This window comes from Piliocolobus tephrosceles, chromosome 3, assembly GCF_002776525.5.
Source record: "Piliocolobus tephrosceles isolate RC106 chromosome 3, ASM277652v3, whole genome shotgun sequence".
In the NCBI taxonomy this organism is placed as follows: Eukaryota; Metazoa; Chordata; class Mammalia; order Primates; family Cercopithecidae; genus Piliocolobus; species Piliocolobus tephrosceles.
The window spans coordinates 93223070-93249080 of record NC_045436.1 but is presented as its reverse complement, the minus strand read 5'-3'; the positions used below and the strand labels follow the sequence as shown (position 1 = coordinate 93249080).

The window sequence follows — 26011 nt, the reverse complement described above, 5'->3', positions numbered from 1 at the left end:
TCCAACCTTTCTGAATCAAAAACAGATCCACAACAATTAGAATTTCATGTTATGTGAAATCTTCTCAAGCAAATGGCTTCCTAATGATTACAAAATTGGAAGTAAAAATTATTTTAAAGTATGCAAAGGTAGGAAGAAAAGCAATGAGTCTTCATACTATGAAACAAAATACAATATATTCATGTGCAAAAGTGCTTAATTTGAGTCTAAGCTTGGGACTTCAGAACAACAAAACTCAAAGCTCGCATGGCCTTATTACGTGCAGAGGCTAAAGAAAGGCAAGATCACTGTTGCCTGGTTATTATGTTTATGTTTTCCATAAGCATTCTCATTACTCAATCTTGAGATTGTTTTCTTAGACAAGAGTATACAAAGAAAGCACAAAACACAAAGGGCTTACACAAACACATTAGCCACTACAGAAAGCTTAAAGAAAATGAGACACAAATCATCAAATAAAACAAACATACAAAAAAACTATATCAATTTTATGACATGCGTAGCACAGGGAATCCCAGTGGCTGGCAAATACCTTCAGCATGGTCATGGCCATTTTCATCAGGGATGCGTTCAATCAGAGTCTCAATAGACTCATCCCAAATGGGCCTTGTGTCAAAGATGTCCTCAGGAACTGAGTGCTCGGTCTCAACAGGTGGCAGATTTTCAATTACTGATACTTCCAGGGCACTACTACTTTCATCGTCTGAAACTAGTTCCTGCTCCCTCTCTGACTGTGTCAGCCTATCCACTAACTTGGAAGCTTCATCACTAATCTCCTCAAAGAATTCTATGGAATTTCTGTAAAGGTCAAAGAAATGCTCTTTACTTTCTTTTGTGGGGCTTGTGCCCCCCCTGCAGGAAGATGTGGTGCTTCTGCTCTTAACTGGCAATCGGGATGTAAGTATCTTTGGTCTTGTGGCCCCTTCTTCTGATTCTAACTCAAGTTCCTCTGCCCTCTCTCTGCTCTCTGTTTCTGTCTCAGTGTAACTTCTGGTTTTTACTGGGCATTTGGTCTGTGAGTCCAAAGAACTAGCATCAGATTCAGTTTTGCTTCTAGTATCTGGTGCGATGCTTGTCATGTCCTGTCCCTGAGGAGCCACTGTCTCCTGGACAGAGGTGTCTAGATCTGAGAGCTGCTGTTCAACTCTTTGGAGGGGTACTTTGACAGGGAGTTTGGACTTTGGTTTTGCTTCATCCTCCTTATTTTCCTCATCTACACTGGATAGCAAATCTTCAGAAAGGGAACTCTGATACTCTACAGATGGAGGTGCTGTGGTGGAAGTGGGCATAGTCCTTACAGGAATTTTAGATTTGCTTTCAGTAGAAGGCACATTCTCCATGGGTGCAGTAGGAATTTCGATTACTGATTTCTGTTCTTCTGGGGAAGAATCAGGAGAATCACCACCCCTATCTGAATAAACAGACCTGGTGACTGTGGAAAAATCTAACTGGACTTGTGCAACTGGTTCAGAAGAGTCGGGGCAGGATATCTGTTTTACACCAGACAGAGGAGATATATCACCCGTTTGCATGGTGGGGAGGTCCTTGGTCCCTACACTAACAGCCTCTTTTGTCAGTGTTTCAGGGGAGGCTGAAATCCCCATTTGAGAGTTAAGTTGAGCATCCGAAGCAGGTATTTCCTCTACTTCCTCACTCAGGTCATCTGGAAGTAAGTCTGCCTCATCATCCACTGTTTCTTTTGATTCTGAAAGTGCTAGTGATTCAGTTGATGTCTCCAGCGGTAGGGGCTCAGCCCCAGTAGCCCCTTCTTTCACATCTTCAGAGACAGTCTCTTCCCTGGATTCTTGACCAATTTGGAAAAAGTGAAAACTTTCATCTGCATAGGACCTTTTGGTCATATCAATGGCACCACTTCGGGTCATTTCAAACAATTTTCCTTCCTGAAACAGAAATGGGTTTTGCTCACTTGTTGGGGTCCCCTCTTCAGTTGGGGTTCTAGCAGGAGTGGTGTCAGGGGTGGTACCCTGTGATTGTCTGTCTACCATCAAACCAAATATCTTTTGTTCTTCCTCTTTCACACGAGCCTCAAAGGCTTCATCGTCTTCCCGAATTTCACTCCAAGAATCAGAATCCACATCAGTTTTTGTGATAATGACTTTGCTTATTTGTTCACCAACAACTGCTGTTGTAGCTGACATAGTAGGCTCGAAAGATGAAGAGGCACTGTCTGATTGCATTTCCCACAAGGTACTTTCTTGTTGGGATTCCACTTTTATGTCTTGGCCCTCAAAATTAGATTCTTTGCTTAAAACAGTTCCACTAGAGGAGCTTGCCACCACAACATCTTCAACAGGGGATGTGATGGTGACAGAATACACTTCAGAAGAGTGAAAACTTGTGGTGTGATTTGCATCTGTTTGGGTTTTGCTTTCTTCACTAGAGAAAAAAGATTGGGAAGGGACATTTTCATAAGGGCTAGTTATTTGGTGATCATAGATTTCATCCGTCTCAGCTAGGTCGGACACAGGAACATCCATGGAAAATCTATCTGTTTGAGTAGTAATGGATGAGTCTTGAGTGGGGCAGTCCTTTGGTAAGTTCTCAAATGTTTCATCAGTTTTTGTGATTTCTGTTTTTTGAATAGAAGATGTGGTGGATACGTCTTCATCTAACTCTTTTCCTTCCGATACCAAACAATGAGGCAAAGAGGACGAAGGTGAAAAGCTTTCACTGGGGCAATCTGCTTGTGGAGATTCTGCTCTAGAAACATCAAGCTCTTCTCCCTCTGTGTCTTTTTCATGACTGCCTTGGAGAGCTAACGATTCTTTATAGATTACTGGCTGTTCATCAATATCATCATCAGTTGGACTCTGCAGACCTGAAGAGACAGGAGCAGCTGAGCTGCTAGGACTCATGGCCTCACATCCATGGCCACCACAGATTTCTGGCTGATCAGTGTCTCTGTTTAGCTTATCAAAAGAATTATCTGCAGCTTCAGTGGAAACAGCATGACTGTCTTCAGCTAAATGGGATTCAGAATCTTTTTCTTCTTCTGATTTACCTGGCTCTTCCTGAGTCTCTTCATTCATCTTGAAAGTATATTGTTTGGAAACGATAGGCTGGAATTGTACTTCTTCTGGACTGGAATTGGAGTCCATGCTTGATGGAAGTGGTGAAGGAGGTTGTACTCGAATCACTGGTTCTGGTAAGAGGCCTGAGTCAGTACCTTTTTTTAGCTGTGTCAGCTCAGGTTCACTTTCTGAGGAGGAAGACACCTTCCTGCTCTCTGAAGTTACTAACCCAGGGACACCACTTTCATCCTCCCCACTGCCCGTATGTTTCGGTTCATCCACATCTACTGAACAGTCTGCATCTGGGTCAGAGGATGAAGAGGATTCTTCTTGTTTGGGTTCTTTTTTGTAGTCCCTTTTCTGCTTTGCTTCTTGTTCAAGTTCATCGAACATTTTTATTTTGGTTACCATTTTAAACATCTCCTCTTCAGGTGTGAACCTCTTTTTCTCCCCATTTTCTGAATCATCCTCCTCTGCACATTCATGAATCACAGCTGGTTTTGGTGTACTTACATCTGAGGTTTTGGGTGTAACCTCATAGCTGACTTCTTCAGAGCTGGGGGTGTCGGGAGAAAGGGGACTCTTCCCTGAGCTCTCCATGAGCGATGTCTGCTCAAGACTGTCATCCTCAGCACTGCCGTCAGGGTCTCGGAGTAGCCGGGACCGCACAGAGGCTACTTCCATCAAGAGTTCTGTTTTGGCAACAGCTGCAGGAAGAGGAAAGTGACTTGGAAAAATTCCAGCCTTCATCTTTGGTTCAACAGGGCTGCTTTCCAGAGAGTCACGGCAAGGGGATTCTTTCAGAGGACTTGGCTCCAGAGAATCAGGGGTTTTGTGTGAAGAGTTATCTTCTAGCACAGGGCTGGCTTCCAGAGAGTCTTTGTGGCTCACTGCTAATGAGTCATCAGCCACAGCACTGAGGACTTCACTATCTCGGCTAGGGAGTGCAAGTTCTAACCCTTGGGGACTTCTAATGACTCCCTGAGGCTTTGATTCAGTTCCTGTATCTGTCTTTACAGAAGCCTCAGGCAGCGGCGAGGCCTTTGTCTCATCTGAGGCGGCTGTGGATTCCTGAGCCTCACTATCAGCTTGTGTCTTGTGGGCTGAACTACCAAAGGTACGTTGACCTTCATCACAGGCTGCCTCCTCAGTCAGTCCTGTGGGTGTCTCTTTAGCTAATGCTACACTACAGCTGCCGGTGCAATCATCTTTTCTTTTAGGGCTTGTGTCTTTGGGAGAGCCTAGAGTGGTCTCTTTCTGAAAACCCTCAGTAGAGGTCTCCAAGACCTCAGTGACTGTGGCACCTCGCTCTTCAGAACCACCAGTAATGTCTTTGGTTGTGGGATGCTCTTTTTCTGAATGAATTTCTGTGGTGGTTTCTATCTTGGTGCTTTCCTTTGTTTCCCCAACTTGCTCCTCACTTTTCTTTGGTGAGAAAGAAAGGCTTTCTGGGCTTGTCTCAGGGGTCTCTGCTAGGCCCTCATGCTTATAGCTTTCTTCTGAACTAATCTGAGGGGTCCCCTCCATCAGACTGCCGCACGGAGAGCCAGCTACCCCCTCATTCTTTAGGCTTTCAGAACTGCCATCTAAAGCACCGCTTTGTAAAGACAGAGCTGGAAGGAACTCATCTTTCATGTAGTCAAGTGGAAATGTCGTGTTGAAAGGACTAGTGAGTACTTGGTCTAAATGAAGCTGTGCCTTTTCTGTCTCCTCACTCAGGCGGAATTGTTGGTATTTGTCATTGTCTTCCAACTCTTGCTTAATGACCTCAGAGAAGTCAGTGGAGGTTTTCCTATCTGGGCTGATCTGGAGATCCATGTCTCCCTGCTCATCAGCCATCTTTTCTTTGGGGACTTCGCTGTGGCTTTCTCCTTCAGGTGCTGACTGAACAGGTTCAGGTATTTTGTGGCTGAGAATTTTATCCTTTTCTCCAGCTGCATCTTCTTTCTTAACTCCTATAGAGGAAGCACGAACTCCTCTTTTGGATTCTGTCGTGCCCGTTACCGGGAGTCTCTGGCCTCGTTTGATTGTCTGATTCTCTGTTTTCTGAGTTTCTCTCTGGGTTAGTATCGGCCCCTTTTCTTTTTCTATCCGAACTTTACCTTTCTCTTGTGGCTGCTTTTGTTTTGCTGATTTGTGCTCAAAGAGTCCAGTTTTATGTTTAGAAGGGTCCTGACCTGACTGGAAAGCCTTCATCAGCTCCCGAACAGACATGGTTTCTTCGATCCTCTCTGTTTTTGAAGTGGGGGATACAGGCGGTTGCTTTTCTGTTTTGCCAGAAGGTGACATAGGCAGGTGCTTTTCGGTTTTCCCAGCTGTTGATACAGGTTGGTGTTTGTCCATTCTTCCGGACGGTGAAACAGGCAAGCGTTTTTCTGTTCTCCCAGGCGATACTGGTGGGTGTTTTTCTGTTCTCCCAGAGGGCGATACAGGTGGACGTTTGTCTGTTTTGCCTGAAGGTGAAACAGGTGGGTGTCTTTCTGTTTTTGTAGATGACACAGGGGAGTGCCTTTCAGTTTTTGTCGAGGGTGATACAGGTGAGTGTTTCTCAATTTTACTCGAAGATGACATAGGTGAATGTCTTTCCGTTTTTGCAGAGGGTGACACAGGTGAGTGTTTCTCAGTTTTACTTGATGGTGATACTGGAGGGTGTCTTTCAGTTTTTGCAGAAGAGGAAAGAGCAGAGTGTCTTTCTGTTTTAGAGGAGGGAGACCCTGGAGCATGTCTCTCTGACTTCAGAGAGGGTGATGCAGCTGGATGTGTCCTGTGAGTGGTCTTTTTTGGCACGTCCTCCTTGCCTTTGACTCTGATGGGCAACTTGCTTCGACCTTTCTGTTCATCTTCCACTCGCTTCTGAAGGGCCTTTACTTTGTCCTTTATGGAACCAATGGGAGTTTCTTCTATCAAAGGAGATGTGGCCTTGACAGTGGGAAGAGGTTCAGGGGCTAAACCTGGGTCTTCATCTAATGACTCTTCTGAACTACCTTTTTTAAGTTCAGCTTTCTCTGCACTAGCTTGTAAACCTTCCTCTTTTTGTTTCTGCTTTTCTTTTAATTTCCTCCTTACTGGCTTCTTTATTCCCAAGCTTGGTTTGTGCTGTTTCTGTGTACTCTGTGTCTCATCTAGGGGTATGTCTTTCCCTTCCTTTTCAGAGCTCTTGCCAACAGCCAGAGCCTCACATTTCTTCCCTGCCTTATCTTGAACTGTCTGTAGCTGCTCTGAGTCTTTCTCTACTTTTCCTTTTATCTCTTTATCTATTCTAACTTCTACACATGGATATTCAGTGATTTCTAAAGGTGCTTTTTGCCTAGCCTCTTCTATTTCCTCATCACTGACAATAACCCATTCCTCTTCCACTAATCCTCTCTCAGACCGAGAGCTCTGCACACTGCCTTCATCTCTTGTGCAGGTTCCACTTCTCAGGATTTCATTCACTTTCTCTAAGTCCTCTTTAACTCTTTCAACGATTTCAAAAGGCTCTCCTGGCTCTTCCTCAGCAGCCTTCACCAGCTCCTTCACTTTAATAGAACCTGCCTTATCAGACACATCTGTGGTCAAGATGGCGGTCATTTTGATCAAATCTTGTTTCATCTCAGAAACTTCAGAGAGCAAGTCCGGACTTGCTAGGACAGGAACTTCATTAACGAGGTGACTTTTCAGGACAGATGTTTCTGTAGATTCTGTCTCATCATCTTTGATGTGAATGAAAAACATTGAAAGTAAAATGGAAATCAAAAAAGATATTGGCAAATGTAATCAGGACTGAAACGACACAGCGTCTTTTCCTGTGGTGGTGGTGGGAGGGGCAACAAAATGGGCTGGGAATGGTAGATCCACAAGGCCTCAGGGTACAAGAGCAAAGCAAGGCTAACGGAAAAAAAACAACTGAAAAGGAAAAATGAGCAGGAAATAACTTGCTTAATTTTTCTCACTTGTAGCACATCCACACATACAACAAAGCTAAAACAAGACATACACACACAAAAAAAACACTACATATCAAAACAAAGAACGCAGTGAAATTACACAGAGGTATCTCAAGATTGTTCAGACGTTACAGATCAATGTTGAAAAAAAAAAAACCATGGAGAAAAAATAAGAAAAAAAGCATTAGAAATTGCAGAAAGTTGATTTCCTCTAGGAGAAAGCCAGTAGTAGCAAGCTCAGAAAAACATCTAATGATGTATATACATTTTTAATCATATAAAAATCTGAAATTCAGTATGTTTAGTACTACCAATATACAAAGACTATATAAAATATATCTGAATCAGCTGCAAACCGGCATTTCATCTAAGGGAAATTCACACCTAACAATGAAACAAACAGTCTGGTGCTAAGAGGCATGGTCCTTTCCTTGGAGCAACCTCCTTGTTTAGACACAGAATGGAAAGACCAAGGAGGGAAATAAAGGAAAGGAAAGAAAAACAACAGAAACAACAATTGTGATTAAACTTATAAGTGAGTCCAAAGTTAAAATGTGATGCATGGCAACCCAAGTCAGAGACAGTCACACAGGACACACACACAGTTTATGTAAGCCAAGTTATTTCCATGCAAAGCAAAGGTGGAGTAAAACTGCTGGGAGAGGCGGCCTTGCTGAAACGCATGGGCAGGAGGATGGCAGGAATTTAGAACAGATATGTAAAATGTTACTGTGGCAAAGTGTACTTATTTCTCTTCAGCATGCATAAGCTGCTGAAGGTGGTATATTTGAGGTTTAGGTTGTGGGGGCTTATATCCATTAAAGGTAAGGAAGAAAACTCAGTAAACTCTTCTAAAATGTGCTCATAAAAAGACTTCAGGTAAGAGTCCCTTCCACAGAGCCCTTCTTTAGAGATTAGTTTATACCTAGATGAAAATTATCTAATGATTATCTTTAAAACAAAAGCAAACATGAGTCTGTATTTAAAACTTTTGAAACACTCAAAACACCTAGAAATCCTTCAGGAAAATCCATGGCATTATAGCAACATGGTAACATTTTTTATCTTTCTTTTCTTTTTTTTTTTTTTAACAATTGAGCCATATGGATGAATTAATTTTTAATTCTTACTTGTTTGTATCGGGGAGCAAAGTAAGAGGCCATTTAAATAAATGGAGTAGTTCTGAAGAAGAAAGTGAGAGAATAAAGTAAAATCACTTAAAAAAAGGAATCAATGAAGGCAATGTGATATATCATATAAACAAAAGTGCCTTCTCTTGGGAGAATCTGTTTGTTGAGGAGATACAGTATGTGAATATGTGAATATTCCAGATCTGAATAATGCTTTAACATGAGGGTAAGCCTCACTCAAAGCAACTTCAATAACCTGGTAGTAAATTACATTGTCCTAGGATTTTTTTAAAAAAGCCCTCAGATCACTGTATAGGGCCAAATGAGCATATTGAACATGGTTCTAAGTTTTCTCATTTTAGGAATATACTCTGAAATACAGCAAATCAAAATAAACTCTGAAATAAAATTTATTGATATTCAATAAACTTTAAAAATCAGATTTTTAAAAAGCGTTTGGGGCACAAAAGCAGAAATCTGTAAAATTCAACTGAAGCTTCCACATAAGAAGCCAGAGAGTCACTAGACACAGTCCAACAAACTAAAACGTTAATTGGCTATTACAAACCTGAAATGAGTTCTAAGATAGCTCTTTTAAGGTCTGTAAAAAACAGTTCTCTCTCTACTAGATCACGTTTGGGATTTGCATCATTATTTAAAATTAGCCCTATAATAAGATGCTGTTGTGATTAGTAACTTTATCCAGAGGGTTTTAATTTTTGCATTTGTGGCCCTTCATTTTTGTTTATTTATTTATTTTTTTTCCAGAAAGTTTTCACAGAAGTCTGCTAGACCTCAGCTGTAAAGACATTGGTTACACTTCACCACAGTAAAAAGTGCAAGAGTCGGATGGGGGAAGGGGCAGGCATTGGATGGGGTTAGCTTCAGCTAAGAACTATTAGACAGTATCACTTTTGCAGGTGTATCCTACAAAAATAATGAGCTCTCTACAGAAGTCACTATTGCATTACATAAAAAGTGATACTGTCATGTCAGTGCTTAAAAAATAATGAGATGACAATATTATGCTAACAAATGGACAAAACGGTAGGGTGGGTTTCTAAACAAGCATAACAGCAATACCAGGGTTAACAAGGATGTCAAAAGAAAGTGAATGCTTAGATGAATAATCATTGCATTTTACTGCTAATTAGCTCGCAAATCAGGTATATTTGTAATTTAACTGGCCAAGCTGCTTTTATAAATATATTAATGATTAATAAGGATAATATAAAAATTTAATTACTATAGTGGTTAGTAATAGCAACTAGCTTGCATTTTAATTCATGCTTCTTTTTATGGTAGCCAGCTTTCAGACAAACTCAATTTTCTTTAAATTCTTACTTTTTTCTGATGTCATATCGATCTGAAAGAAAACATACATAAATTGAATGGTTACAAATACTGCCTTGGCTCATAGCCCCTGGTGTGCACAAAAAGCTCCTATCCATAATTATATATGTTGGGTGACACCATAGCTATAGGAAGGTCAGAGTAATTTGCTACAGTTTTTCCTGAGAGTCTCCATGACTCTTATCCTGACTTTGGAAAAAAACTTCTGTTTTCTAGACACTACAGGTAGAAAGTCCTTTCTAGCATGTTAATCCTGGGAAGATATGACCCAGGCTGGTTTTGATGTTGGGATACATATTTATTAGGGAATAAGTCAGAAAAAGGGTGAAGTCAGTATTAAATAATAAGTATCCATTTAGTGGAGAAAAAGGAAAGGATGAGAAACAGCAATGCTAGGGTGATATGTTCTACAGAAGTAGTTTCATTATCATTAATAATAAGTCAGCATTTCAGATACTGAAAAGAATATGAACTGGATCTATTGCCCTGAATAGTTCCAGAAAGTATTCAGTAGGAAAATCATCTAACAGAAAAAAGTGATTTGTGAACAGGGCAAAATTGGCTTCCCTATCATTTTTAACAGCTGTGGTGGTAGGGTCACTGAGTACAGGAAGGAAACGGAGTATGTGAAGCAAAGAGTGACTGTGCAGTTGAGGGAAAGAATGACTTCAGTCTTAAGTCGGTTGTGTATATGGCTATGTACGGCAGGACAGTGAGTCTATAATCACCCTTCTCACCCTGCTCCATTGCCAAGGTATCAGAAAAAAAGTGAATCCAGGGGCATCTTCTGAACTGATAAGGTCTTACATTTTAAGCTGGTGGATATAAGTGTATTTATTATATTTTTTAATATTTTTTATTTTGAATGCATTGGAATAACATTTAAAAAAAGAAAACTAGTATATTTGAAAACATTCACATAAAACTAATAACATATACATCTGTCTATCTTAGAAACAAATACATTATTTTAAGTTTTCCAATTATGTTTTTCATTTCTATTATAATATTTGGGCATTTTCAGATCTTTATAATGGAGACAAACACACATTTGCTTTAAATATTGAAGCAGGCTTAATTCATATAGCTATTTATTCAAGGTAACCTCTCTAAGACTTGCTTTCTTTATCTATAATATTTAATAACAAACACCTCATAGGTAGTTGTGAGAGATCAATATTGATGAGGCATGTGCAACACTTAGTAAAGATCCCACTTTATAAGAAATTCTTATTATTAGCATAGTTCTGCATTATAATATTATAGTCTAAGCAATCAACTATATGCTTCTTAAAGTGTTTTGGTCTCAGTGTTTATCAAACTCTTTGGTCTTAGGGCCCCTTTACACTCCCCAAAATTACTGAGGAGCCTGAAAAAACTTCTGATGGTGTGTGATATGTATAAACAGATACCTGTATTACAAATGAAGGCTAAGAAAATGCTAGAACCTAAGAGTATGCAAGCATACATTCCATTAATTGCCAGAGTGGCAATGTCATCACATGTAGTATGGACTCTGGAAGACTCCTCTATAGTTTGTGAGGATATAGAAGTTTAAAAGGCAAATAGTGTCTTAGTACATTAAAAATGTAGTAAATTTTACTAAATGTAGTAAATTAAAAATTAATTAATTAAAAATTAAGACATTAATAATGTCTTAGTATAAAAAGAGTTTCAACCACTAGATGTCTTCTGACTAAGAATCCCTGAGATAATGGTTTAGCTCTCAGTAGTTGGTGGAGAAATATAGTATTGCATAGAGACATGGCAACAGTTTATAGGGAAACTTTACTATTCCCTTAAGTTGCTCAACAAGATGAGAAAACAGAGGCTTAGAGAGGTTAAGCGAAATCGTGCCCCTTTAATTACTAAGAAGAACCGCCTACCCCTTCTAAGAACACAGGTTAACTATGTGCTCTTATTAGTGGTTACAGCAATGACACAGCCGTTAACAAGTGACACTGTCATAAAATTACCTCTTCCTCCTGTTCTTGATCTGACTCTGATTCCTTTCCGCCCCAAGATGCCATGCAAGATGGAAAAAAGAGAGAAGGAAGAGTAGAGAGTATTTAGAAGAAAAGGAAAGAGTAAATAAATACCCTTTCAACAAGCATCAACAGGCAAGCATGCAGTCAGCACACTCTTTTTTTCTTACTAACAGTTTATAGAAGACGGGCAGAAAAGATGATTGGCTTAAATACAAAGTTTATAGATTCAAGAGACAAAAGAACCAATATCACAAATATACTAATTTCAGATACTAGGTCATCACAGCAGTCTCAAAGTTTGACCTTAAATGAACGGGATGGCATTTATCTTTAGAAATAGTGATGATAATATCCCAATCATTGCAGATATTGGTTGAAAATATTAAAAGCTACAAATAAGCATGTATATTTACATATATGATGAAAAATTTTCAATACACAGGCAATATTTAGAAGCGTTATTCTAACAAAGAGTTACTAAATTCTTTCTTTTCTTTCTTTCTTTCTTTTTTTTTTAATAGAGACAGGGTCTTGCTATGTTGCTCAGGCTGGTCTTGAACTCCTGAACTTAAGCGATCCTTCTGGCTTGGTGTCCCAAAGTGCTGGGATTACAGGTGTGAGCCATGGTGCCCAGCCAAGAGCTATTAAATACTAAGGTATATTTTCAATATACAATGTCTGGAATTTTTTTTTTCTTTTGAGTTACAAATTAGAAAATTGTACTGGACTATCACAGCATTAATAGCTGTGTCTGCTATGTCTTGACTTAGAAATAAAATGTAATAATAAAGTTAATGCTTTCTCTTAGAGCACACTGAAAGCTCACTGAAATCAGCCAAAGCTCAGTCATCTTTCTGTAACACTCAGGTGGCTTGCCTGCAGCAGTACATATTTCTTTGTGGTTCTTATTGGCATACTGCCTCTGCTGACTCACTACTAATCAGCAATACAAACCCCAAAACACATTCTGCACCATCAAAATGCAATGAAATTATGCTCATTTGGGTTGATATACCCATTTCTATATTTTAATTCTTGGAATAACATGTATATTTACATATATAAATAATATTTTATTCATTTAATAAAAATTTACAATGTCAAATCTAATGCTACGAGCTTTTCTCTATATGGTTGATCTCTATTTACAAAGAATAATTCATTAAGCAAATATAAAATTTAACAATTGTGGTGCGGAAAAAGAAATATGGGACATTTTTTGTTTTGTGATGTCAAGATTTAGGATTTTAAATATATCCCTACTTCCCCTCCAGGTCTCAGCAGCCACCACTCATCACCCTGCCCAACCTGTTATATAGACACTGACAACTTCTGCATCCACCTATAGTTTGCCATGTGGGAGCTTCCTATTCAAAAGAAATATTGGTTAAAAAAAGTTTAAAAGAATGAAACATAAATTAGCCACAACATTTTATTGATTTAGTTGTCTTCTTTGATTTCATCAGAGTATTCAAGGAATTACATGATGGAGAGATGTTTGAAAACAATTCCTGTAGGTAGACTTAGGATCAGAATTAATATATTTTTCCTTTTCAACAATGTTTTAAATCTACTCCTCATAACATGGCGATATGTTTTTTACTAATCAACTATTTCTACTATTTTTTATTCTAACCAACAATTTACACAAGTTATGTTGCCTAATCTGCCCTTGAACTCCTAGGCTCAAGTGATCTTCTCACCTCAGCCTTCAGAGTAGCTGGGACTACAGGTGTGCACCAACACACCAGTTTATATACTCCTAAAATATGATAAGTTAGAAGATTAATAATTACTTAGAAAAAATAAAATATCACGGGGCAGCTCTGAATTTAATAATATGTAAGCCACCTGTGAATTGGTAGTAAACAGAGGCTGATGAACTCTAATGTTTTCATAGGGCCAAATGTGCTAGTATGGTTTCAGGAAAGCACATGAAAACCATAATGAAGAAAAGCCAATTAGTTTTAAAAATTTCTTCAAAAAGTTAAATCTGAAGCCACATTTTCTTACTTCCATGCCCATTGTGTATTAATAGAATTTTTGCATCAAAGTACATTTAACATGAAATCAGGTGGCACTACGTTTTTTCTTAAGTGGAAATTGTAAATTTGACAGAGAATCAAACGTGATTATTATATGTGCTTTCATTCAGTCTTCGTTTGTATTCATTTTATTAGGTCAGTGCAAAAGTAATTGCTGTTTTTGCCATTACTTTTGCACTGACCTAATACAAGATTTAAAAATCAATTCCTACACTACCTGAATTGCACTATAGCAGATTTTACAATACCTTTGTATAAATCGGCAAAGTGATGTTTAAGTTGCAAATAGCTTGATGCACCAGGCCTCTTGTGGATTTTGGCTCCTTCATAAATGATAGTCGTCCGCAGGGTTCCTGAGTCGTATCGCGTACCTTGAACAAGACAGACATACATGCTTCACCCATATTTGACGTGCAGTATTTACTTTAACTAGATGATGCTTGAAAAGGGAAAGTAAAATTCATTTGTTAATGCTAGGTAAGATCTCAAAGGATTTCCTTTCTCTTTTCCTATTACCATTTGGAAAGCCTTTTTAAAAATCATTCAGCTTTCTTTTTTAGTCTTATTTAAGTACAGTAGACAAAAACTGCATATATTTAAGGTGTACAATGTGATGATTTGATATATGTATACATTGTGAAATGATTAGCGTATCAAACTAATTAACATATCAACCACCTCACCCCCCCTTTGTGTGGTGACAACACTTGAGATCTCTCTTAGCAAATTTCAAGTATATAATATATTACATACAATTAACTGTAGTTCAGTGCTATACATTAGGTCTTCAGAACTTACTCAGCTCTTAAAACAATTATGGTAAAATATACATAACATAGAATTTGCCATTTTTACTATTTTGAGGCAGAAAATTCAGTGGCATTAAGCACATTCACAAAGTTGTATAAGCACTACCTCTATCCAGAACGTTTTTCATCCTATGCAGAAACTGTCCCCATTGAACAACAGCTCCCCATTGCCCTCTTGCCCAGCCCCTAATAACCTCTATTCTACTTTCTGTCTCTATACGTTTGCCTATTCTAGGAATGTGTAGAAATGGAGCCATATAGTATTTGTGTCTGCCTTATTTTACTCAGCATAATGTTTTCCAAGTTCATTCATATTGTATCATGTGTCAGAATTTCATTCCTTTTTAAAAAATTGTGATAAATATATGTAATATAAAACTTATCATTTTAATCATTTTTAGGTGTCTAGTTTGGTGGCATTAAGTACATTCACATTGTTGTATAATCATCACTACCTTCCATCTTTGGAACTTGTTAATCTTCCTAACTGAAATTCTAGTATCTATTAAACAATAATTCCCCATTCTCCCCTTCTCCTGTCCCTAGCAACTACTTTTCTACTTTCTATCTTTATTTCATTTCAAGGAGAGGTCAAAAAAAAATTAAAAAAAAAATACTTTCTCTCTTTATGAATTTGACTACCCTAGGTACCTCATATAAGTGAAACCATACAATATGTGTCCCTTTGTGTCTAGCTTATTTCATTTACCATATTGTAGCACAAATTAGAATTTCCTGCCTTTTAAAGGCTGAATAGTATTCCACTACATGTGTATACCACATTTTGTTTGTGGACGTTTGGACTTCCGGGTTGTTTCCATTTTGGCTACCATGGCCAACGCTGCTAAGAACATTGGTGTGCAAGTAATTGAGTCTCTACTTTAAATTCTTGTGAGTGTACACTGAGAAGTGAATTGCTGAATCATATACTAATTTTATATTTAACTTTTTGAGGAAAACCTGCAGTGTTTTCCAAAGTGACTGCACTATTTTGCATTTCCACCAGCAATGCATTAGGGCCCCAATTTGTCTACATCCTTCCCAACATTTGTTTATTTTCTGTTTGTTTGTTTTAATAATAGCCATCCTAATGGGTATGGAGTAGTATCTCTTCATAGTTTTGATTTGCATTTCCCTACACTGTTGAACATCTCTTCATGTGCTTATTGACCATCTGTGTATCTTCTTTGGATAAATGTCTACTGAAGCACTTTGCTCATTTTGTATTGGGTTGTTTGTAGAATGATTCTGCACACCAATGATATCAAACATTAGCTTAATTATATAGCTGTCTATGTTAAATGGATCCATTACCCCGAGCAGTTACTGCTTAATGTGGTGATCTGCAAGAATCTGTCATCAGTCAGGCAAAACAATTGAACCAGAAATGGCACAATGAGAGAGACTCAGTAGAGATCTTGGGAAAACTGAATAAGAGGTTTGCAAACACATGTTTGGAAAGAAAATAAGGGGTTAAAACAAAAAGAGTCATTGCTGATGAAAAGTTGGAAATGAGTAGGTGAAGTAGGACTGGAAAAAAAAAAAAGACAGAAGCCAGCCTATACCTGATAGGATTGAGCATTAGGACCACTAGATTAGCGAAATAAATTGTGAGAAACAAGAAAAATGAGCTTGGAAAATAAAGCAGAGTAGAATTATTACCTCCTTTTTATTTCCTGAATCTCTTATTCATTCATTTGTGATCCCGTTGAGATTGGAATCTAAAATGAAACTTGCGTATATCACTTCAAATCCCTAACTTGGATTAGGGATTTGTTGTCTCTGTTAGAGATGCATACACATGTCTCTATGCTGTTTACTGAATGAATTTATGAAAATATATCAAGTCTATAGCTCTATCGGAGATAATTTCTTATTAGCTTAAGTGAGACCTAGGTCTTTTGAGAGATTTTGTTATAAAAAGTTGCCATTTAGAACTCTTTTGATCTCCACACATGTAAAGTTCACATATATTTTTAAATCTAAGCATAAATATTTAAAAGTTTTAATAGAATAGACTTTCCTTCAAATTTGGAAAATACTGATCACTGTGCCTAATTAATGGGGTGGCTATTATTTGTCCTGTTCTCATCCTTAAATGTAGTCTATAAAAATTCAGGTTGACTTTGAACCTCAAAAATAAAAATGATTGGTTTCCCAGGGCAGTAAAACATTACAAATATGGTTAAAAAGAAAACTCTGAAGATGACTAAAAAGCAAAAATTTTCTGTTACCAAAGGAAGTCAAATTATTCCTTGATCTTGAAAAAAAAGACATCACGAAATTCCATATATATATATTACCTTGACAAATAGAGGAAGTCTATTTTCTTTGAAGGCAAAAAAACTGAATATATGATGCTGGCCACTTTTAGTTAATGGCACCAAGTTGCCGAAACAATCAACATAGATGGGTTTTCCTTCTAACACCTGAGTGAAAACAGAGAGAAATAACAATAAAGTAGCTGCAATTACAACTTGTTGTTTACACAAAGAAGTGGTAGTACTACTTGGAACTTCAAATTCTTATAATACACATACAACAATCTTTAAATTGACAACTGACATTCTATCTGTGGCACAGCATGTCCAGCGCTCTTTCTTCTTACTAGTAATGGGAATCATTAATGCATGGTAGCATATAATGTTCTCATTGTAAAAACTGTATCCCATTATTCCACAAACCCAAAATACATTTACATCCTAAATTTAACTTAGGCTTGGGTAATTTTTTTTTTTTTTTTTTTGAGATGGAGTCTCACTCTGTTGCCCAGGCTGGAATGCAGTGGTGTGATCCTGGCTCACTGCAACCTCTGCCTCCCGGGTTCAAGCAATTCTCCTGCCTCAGCCTCCCGAGTAGCTGGGATTACAGGCGTCTACCGCCATGCTTGGCTAATCTTGTATTTTTGGTAGAGATGGGGTCTTGCCGTGTTGGCTAGGTTGGTCTCGGACTGGTGACCTCAGGTGAGCCACCCACCTCGGCCTCCCAAACCGCTGGGATTACAGGCGTGAATCACCACGCCTGGCCTGCTTGGGTAATTTTTGGCATCATAATGAGTCAGGTTACTGGACTTCAATACCCAAAGACCTACACTGATGGAAAATTCTGAAATAAGAAAAAGTAATGTAGAAAAGCACTAGACATCCTGCTTCAACATTTATGCAAAAGGATATACTTCCCAGACCGTTTTAGTTACTATTAAAAAATAAGGACAACAAGGAAAGCTAAAAACATCTGAAGTACTACAGTCACTTACATACTTTGAGTTTATCAATAACTCATAATTTTTCCTCAAATAATCTTTAAAGGAATCATCTTTTACCTTCTCACATACACCAATCAGTCCCACTGAATAGGTCCAAAATGACTAAAAATGGCAGATTTTGGATATTGACCTTCTAACTGATCAAGATGTGAACTGGTCTTTCACTTTTTAATTATTCTATTTATTAAATTATATTTGAAATGTAATCTATTAATACAGGTATAACAGCATGGCATAAACTATTATTATTATTTTTGGTACAGTACCTCCACATCCCTGCTTCTGGCCACCTCAGCAAAATTTTCTTGTTGTTCAAGGGTCTTATCCACTTTATCATCAGTCATGCAGAAACATCTCAACCTAGCTTCAATTGGGTCATGTGACTTGGCAAACACTACAAATTTGGCCATATAAGGTACGCAGATAATTTCTCTATATACTTGTGATGCAAAAGTGACGGATTCCTGGATCTGTCGACAATCTATCAGCCAGAACCTAATAAAATAAATAAAGTCAGTTATCTAAAGTTCAAAGTATACCATGTGAAAAACAAAATCAGTTCCTTCAATATGATCAAAGTAGTCAACAAATGCTTCTTGGAAATAAGGAAGTGAGCGAGGGAGATAACGAAAGAAAGTCAAAGGAAAGCAAAAGCAAGACAGGAAAAAAAGGAAAGGTAGGAGGATAGATGGGAAGGCAGAAGGGAATGAAGAGAAGAGAGAAAGACATCAGGTTTTTAAGATCAACTATTAAATATTGTATTTCTAATTTTCTTTTTTGGAAACTTCTGAATATTCAATTTTCTGAACTATATATTTAGTGTTTTAGAATCCTTTAGTGGAGTGAGCTCAATAGCAGACACAAGACAAGGATCTCACTGCATGGTTTTCTATTTTCCTTGATTCCCCCTCCCTAGCTGTCTTTTCATTTCCTGAAACTCTTTTCAACAAAATCTATCCAGCTTTTCCTCCCCTCATTATTCTTTTCCAAGGAACTCTCTAATCACCAAAGTGGAATCAACCCAACCATTTTTTAAAAACTGCTCCAGAACTCCTAAGTATTGCTAAATATAATTCATAGAAGAAATTATTGGCTCTAATTAATGACTTTATGATTTCCAGCCTCAACTAAGTCTGTGACATTGATTGACAATTTTTTGCTCACTCTAGTAACGTTACTAAATCTTATGACACTCTTTAAGCTTCACCCCTCACCACAGGCCCTAAGAGAGCTAACTTCACCAAGAAAGTCAAGGTCATTAGATGGAAATATTTTCATTTTGTTATTTCATACTTCCAAAGGGTTTTTTTTTTTTTAGATGTTGTCGAACTCTGTCACCAGGCTGGAGTGCAGAGGCGCTATCTCAGCTCACCGCAACCTCTGCCTCCCAAGTTCAAGCAATTCTCCTGCCTCAGCCTCCAGAGTAGCTGGGCCTACAGGTGTGCACCACCACGCCCAGCTAATTTTTGTATTTTTAGTAGAGATGGGGTTTTACATGTTGGCCAGGATGGTCTCAATCTCTTGACTTCATGATCTGCCCACCTCAGCCTCCCAAAGTGCTGGAATTACAGGTGTGAGCCATCACGCCCAGCCCTTCCAAAGTCTTATTCTATATTCTTGTGCTTTAGAACATTTTGCCCATGATTACTGTCCTTCCCCTGGCCCATTTCCCATAATTTGAAATTACCATTACTGACACTTTTTAATTTTGTTTTTTGATTTCTGCATCTTAAAGTCATGAAATTTTCTTATTCTCTTACCCTCTCTGTCTTTCAAGTTCCTGAACCACCTGTCTTTTATTCTTACTGTGCTAAAATATATATAACATAAAATTTACCATTTTAACCAATTTTAAATGTACAATTCAGTAGCATTAAATACATTCACAACGTTGTGCAACTATCATCAATATCCATTTCCAGAACTTCTTCATCACCCCAAACAGAAACTGTACCCGTTAAATAACTTCCTATTTCCCCCTTACTTCAGTCCCTTTAAATCTCTATTAAACTTTCTTGTCTCTATAAAGTTGCCTATCCTCTGTACTTCAAATAGGTGGACTCTTGTAATGTTAGCTCTTTTATGTCTGGCTTATTTCAATTAGCAGAATGTTTCTAAGGTTCAGCATAGTTCCTAGCTCATGGCGAGCACTTGCTTACCTTCCTCTTTCTACTGACTTAATTCTGTTCACTGTTTCTTCAATTGTTTGGTAGTTAAATTATTAGTTCAATAACATATTTTTTTTGATATTTTAATTGGCTTTATTTTATTGACTTATTTTTTACATGTTCTCACAAAATAGCTTTTAAAATGCAACTGCTTTTATTTTATTTTTTTTATTTTTATTTATTTATTTATTTTTGAGATAGAGCCTCACTCTGTCTCCCAGGCTGGAGTGCAGTGGCGTGATCTCGGCTCACTGCAAGCTCCACCTCCTGGGTTCAAGCTATTCTCCTGCCTTAGCCTCCCAAGTAGCTGGGACTACAGATACGTGCCACCATGCCTGGCTAACTTTTTTGTATTTTTAGTAGAGATGGGGTTTCACCGTGTTAGCCAGGATGGTCTTGATCTCCTGACCTTGTGATCCACCCGCCTCGGCCTCCCAAAGTGCTGGGATCACAGGCATGAGCCATCATGCCTGGCCTTATTTTTTTATAGTATTTTTATTTTCATGTAGTTCTGGGGCTTTTGGTAATCTTTAAATTGCCAAATAAAAATTGTATATATTTATGGTGATTTATCACTTCTTAATCTACACTGTAAGACCTTTTATAAAGTGTTGCCAACCAATAGTCCTACATTTTGTTTGTTTGTTTTGTTTTGTTTTGTTTTGCTTTGCTTTGTTTTGTTTTGTTTTTGTTTTGAGATAACGTCTCTGTCACCCAGACTGGAGTGCAGTGATACAATCATGGCTCACTGCAGCCCTGACCTCCCTGGGCTCAAGAGATCCTCCCACCTCAGCCTCCCTGGTTCCTGGGACTACAGGTGTGTGCCACCATGTTCAGCTAATTTTTGTATCTTTTTTTGTGTCTCACTATGTTGCCAAAGCTAGTCTTGAACTCCTGGGCTCAAGCGATCCACCTGCCTTGGCCTCCCAAAGTGCTGGGATTACAGGCATGAGCCACCAGGCACAGCCTGAAGCATTATTTTTGAATTAAAGACTACATGGATAATTGTTGCTATCCCTCACTACACCTTCTCATTCTATCTTTGCATCTTTGCTCATGTTATTCTTTTTTTCACTTTTATCTGCCTATTAGGTTCCAACACGTCTCAAGTCACCTCTTCTCAGATACCCTCTCTAGCTATCCCAATTTGAACACCCTTCTCTCATTCTTTTACTCTCTCTGGTCTATAGCTCTTATTCAGAACACGTCATCTTCTGGATTACAGTATAGATGCTAAATTGGCAAAACACATTGAAACACAGAACTGTAGACTCAATAGTTGAGTCTCTGGGTGGCTGGAACTATAAATATGTGCCACCACACCCAACTATTGCTATGCCATTACTTAACTATTCGTGCACTTTTATCTTTTCTCCCTCACCCCAAATAGGAATGTACATTTTAATTACTCTCAACTTCAGTTTTCTCATCTGTAAAATGGGCATAATGTCTCTTGCCCTACTTAAGTCACAAAGTTGTTGTAATGTCAAGTTAAAGAGCGGTAACAATGCTTATCAATCAATTAAAGACCAAACGAATGGGAATTAACTTTAATCAATTGAGTTAATGTGTGCATAAGCAATAAAACTAGATTGCTTCACCGTTTTAAAGATGCATAATACATAAATAAGAAATGTGTATAAGAGCCACTGAAGCCTCTAAGCCTTTTAGAGAAACCATAGTGAGATTTGTGCTGTTATGATTCTGTTGGAAAAGTAGTTCAGGCTATTTTGCTGACAACAGGAAATTATCATTCCTAAGGACTTTGGAAGTAGAAAAAGCAGCAACTGCTACTGACCAAGAACCATACAGGCAAAGCAGACAATCACTCCTTTTCCTTAGATTTTAATCGGATTGGTAGTACTTTGTTACTGTATTATCACTGTTCTATTTGCTGACAGATCTAGTTTAAAATATTAAAGCAAAGACAGGCCATATTTAAAATCAAATGAAAAAATAACTTTCAAACAATAAAGAAACAAAATAAAACAAAACAAAGGGCAGATTTTTTGGAAGGGAACATATCATAGTGGGCTTTTCTGTGCTATATAACGATACCTGGCAGACACGTTTGTTGTAAAGGAAACACATTCATTGACAAATGTTAATGGCGTAGTTCCTGTAATATCTTCCCACTGAGCAGGAGTGGTTCCACCTGAAATAATACGATTGTTGAAAAAAATCAGGCAAAACTCCAGACTCTAGATTCTAAAATAAAGTCTTTGTGGTTCTGTCTGTGTTCCCAGCCCAATCCAACCCCTCAAAATGACACATTGAAAACAAAATGATTAAAACCTACATGCTAAAAAATGACACATTGAAAACAAACAGCAGACTAACACTCAAGAAACTAAGCTTTAGGGTAGTTATTTAAATAAGTGTTTATTAAGCCTTCTGTTCTCTGCCTGACATTCTGAAGCTTTTATTATAATTGCTAGGCTCTGAAGATAATTTTGAATTGTATACAGTTGATTATTTTAAAATATCCTTTGACCAACTAAGGAGCTGAACACTTTTTTAAAATAGTGAATATTTTAACTATTCTAACTAAATATTCTTTTGTTCCCAAACTTCATATTTTAAGCAATTGTTTTCAAAAAATTTCCTCTCAATGTGCGATAAAAGTTTGGCCAAAAAAAGTTTGTAAAATAGTAAGAGCTCAACAAATATTGCAAGGTAAATGAAAAAAATAAATGAATGTCAAAGGATGACCCCTTTACATTGAAAAATTACCATGAAGGCTGATGGTGACTGCCTGTCTTTCATTTCTACTGAGAAATTAAGATCACACAGATAAGGACAAAATTTTAGTTCAAAGGGCTGTAAGAGGAATATATGTTTGAAATGAAGGAAAGTCTTGACTCTAAAGTTTCTTAAAGAAGAGAACAAGTTATCAAAGAAAGGTTAGGGAAGTTTATTCTAGCTTATCTAGAAATACATACTCAGCATAACTATATGACACAGAAGAATACAAAAACTCAAATGTCTAGGTATTTAAACAATTAATACATTAAATTATTTGTTAATTTTCAAAATAATTTTAATTAAATTTCAGAAATGTTTATGAGGAATCTGTCTAAAGACATTGGGCTGGAATAAATAGAGTAGATGGTGTCTAGGCCCCTATAGTATCTTTATTTACTCACTATAAGGGCAGGGCATATCACAGATATTCTTCTGCCTCACCTGTTTCACATCCATGACATTATATTGCACATTATAGAAGGTTAACCATATATGTATGGGGCAGGAATTATGGGAAAGACACCCAGAAATGATAGTAATAACCAAAACTGAGCAATTGGGAAAGAGATCATAAGTGAAGCATATGATTTCCTCCCACTCATTATAGTATATATATTTTAAAATTTTGTCTTATTATTAAACTTATGGAATAATCTCATGGTTCTCTATCATAACTACAAGAAACATATTAGTAAGAAGGGTGAATTAAAGAAAACAAAATAAAGGTGAACATTCTGCCAATACTAAACAGACATGAAAAATATAATTCTAGCAATACCAAAACATCCAGGGACAATTACTGTTTTTACTAATAATAGTACTAATATTTACTGAATATCAACACCATGTAATTATTGATAAATAGAGAAATTATCAGTTAAATTATTTAGCCCTGGAACACATTATTCATGTGATTTTTTTTTTTTTTTTTTTTTTTTTTGCCTCTCACTATTTGTGTTGGCATTGTTATGAAGAGACCACCAACATTCTGGGAGTGTCTTTGGAGAGTTTGGTAGCTGTCTGAAAGCAACTACACAACCACCAATTGAAAAGACCAAAAACTGGTTAATCATTGAAAATCTTTAAGTTGTTTTTCTAAAGTTAGTTCCATAGATCAATGATAAAGACATAACCAATTCCATAACATAATACTTTGGTTTGAACTATTGGGTATAATTACTCAAGACACTTTTTTTTTTCCCCCAGCAGATTTAGTGATCCCAACACCACCAAATATTTATAGGGCAAGTTATAGAACTTCTTTCAACCATGGTTTCCTTTTCAGTAAAATGGGGTTAAAGTTTCCTCACAGGGTTATTGTGGAAATTAGAATGACAACGCATATAAATATCTAACAGTTTGGCATACAGACTTTATTTAGTAAATAATAGTTGCTTCCTTTCACCCTTCATTTCCCTAGTTAATTAAAATGTATTCCCTGAATTAATGCATGTGACCCTGCAGACATCTTATGACAAAGGTAATTTAATATTTACAATAATCTAAGTTTCTTTTTTCAGAACTCTCTACTAACACAGTCATATGTGACTCACCTGTGATGCTGCATAGTAATCTTAAGGTTGGTGCATCTCCCCCAAAACCATTCAACATGACATCACTTGAAGCTTTGGGGACAGGAATGGTCATGGTAATTGGTTTGTGGAATTTTCTTCTTCTAGGTTCCAAAGTGACTATAGGGCTGAAGGTAGCTTTATTGCCTAGGATCTTCTTCACCAGCTCAGTGTGCATAGGTTGAGCCTTTTCAAAGTAAAAACATATATATATATATATATATATATATATATATATATATATAAAGAATGAATCATTATATTTAATTTCAAATTTCTTACCCAAAGTATTGTTTTTTTTTTATCTTATAAATAAGCTTGGTGGACATCAAATATGGCAATCATAAGTTCAGTATTATTACTAAGCACTCATATAAAATTTTCTAAGATCCACGATCTCTGATGGCAGCTCTTGCTTACCAGGAATAATCTGATTCTTTAACAATTTATTTCTCATTTAAAAGCTAATTTCTTTTCTTTTCTTTTTCTTTCTTTTTTTTTTTTACAAGAAGAAAACATTTATAGCTAGAGATTAATTTTGGTTAATTGTCCAAATATAAGTTGAATTTTTAAATAGATTAGTAACCAATAAACATGGATTTTGACTTTAGCTCTACTAGTAACACTACCTTCCTTTTTGGTATGATTATAAATCAAGGGTAACAGTCCTCGACAAAGCTAATTTTTAATTATTAGAATACAATCCTGTTAGGATCATTTGCCTCTAACATGGGCATACCTGCAGGCCTACGCGGATCCGCTTGGTGAGTGCCCCCTCTGGGAAGACGGCTTGCACCTGGGGCACCACTGTGCTGCTCAGCACACCTCCTTCTGGGCCAATCAGATTGCTGTCCTGTTTGATACGAGACACCACTGCAAAGTACTGTGGGAAGTCTCGGGTGATGATGCGGCAGATTCGTTTCTTTTCTAGGTCTTCTGGGCTATCCAGTACTGAGACAAGAAATGACCCACCTTCATTCATAAAGCAAAGATTTCCTTCTGACAGCATTCTAGCCAACTCATTGACTTGGTTAATAATGAACAGAAGTGCCAGCAAAACACATTTTTTGAAACAACAGGAAAATTTAAAAAGCAAGGCTATCCTAACACCACCACAAAACAAAAAATTGCAGTATTTCAAGATCTGCCAGTATTTAGCTTGCATGTTTCCTTTCTTTGTGAAAATCAGGACTTTCCAGGTCACTGAGAAAGATAAACATTTAGTTCTAGGTGCAGCATTGCAGGGCCACCTTTGAAATGAGGGACATGAGGGCAAATATGGAATGAAATGAACCTGCTCTATTCCTGGTTCACGTGATGGAGAGGAAGTTGCTTCTGGACTCCTTTTCTTTGCAAATTTCAAAGTTAGCTCAAAGCCAAGTTATTGTGGTTTTAAGAAGTAACATAGCCCTTTGGGTTTTCAGGGGAATAGTGCAGGAATAAAATCTATCTTGGAAGAGTAAGATTTATGTTTATGTGTTTACTCCAGTGGAAGGGTTGTGTCTGAGATACTCACTGTGGATATTAAAAAAAATCAGTGATAATAAATTCAGGGTTTCAATATTCCCCTGATGCCATTAACTTTTCAAATATATAATTTAACATCAAGAGGATGGGATCATGGGCTCTTTATAAATTGCATTAGTGTAGATATTCAGGGCAAAATAAAAAAAAATCAAACTAGTGTAAATGTAGAAAATTTGTACTATGTGGATCACTGAATTTTAACAGGTAATGGAAAGTTGTTCATTTTTAGAAATCATTTACAATTCATTATAGAGGCAGGAATAGCAACTATGTTTTTCTTGACTATTGGGCATAGCTAGATAGTAAAAGTAAAAAGTCCCAGGATCTGATTACACATGATTGAAGACTGATGCACTGGCAAATACTAGCCTATATTTATTTTTAAAATTTCCAGACATACACAAATCTTTAATTTTCTATTAATAGATTAATTAATCTATTAACTTTCTATT

At 37.2% G+C, this 26011-nt stretch overlaps 1 protein-coding gene across 39 annotated transcripts in view; it reads right to left on the bottom strand.

Annotated features, from left to right (window-relative positions):
• Window positions 1-26011, bottom strand: part of ANK2 (ankyrin 2) — a 583169-nt gene that overhangs the window by 23794 nt on the left and 533364 nt on the right. For 37 of the 39 annotated variants that reach the window (XM_023219998.2, XM_023219984.2, XM_023219996.2 and 34 more), the window contains 8 exons: window positions 24772-24983; window positions 24015-24219; window positions 21775-21871; window positions 17815-18043; window positions 16587-16712; window positions 13723-13845; window positions 11418-11450; window positions 9433-9454 (listed from right to left, as the gene is read on the bottom strand). In XM_023219998.2, the coding sequence (XP_023075766.1) occupies window positions 9433-9454; window positions 11418-11450; window positions 13723-13845; window positions 16587-16712; window positions 17815-18043; window positions 21775-21871; window positions 24015-24219; window positions 24772-24983 (1047 nt within the window). Of the gene's footprint in view, window positions 1-532; window positions 6725-9432; window positions 9455-11417; window positions 11451-13722; window positions 13846-16586; window positions 16713-17814; window positions 18044-21774; window positions 21872-24014; window positions 24220-24771; window positions 24984-26011 lie in introns of all 39 variants that reach the window. The other 2 variants (XM_023220018.2, XM_023220013.2) reach the window with 2 other exon arrangements.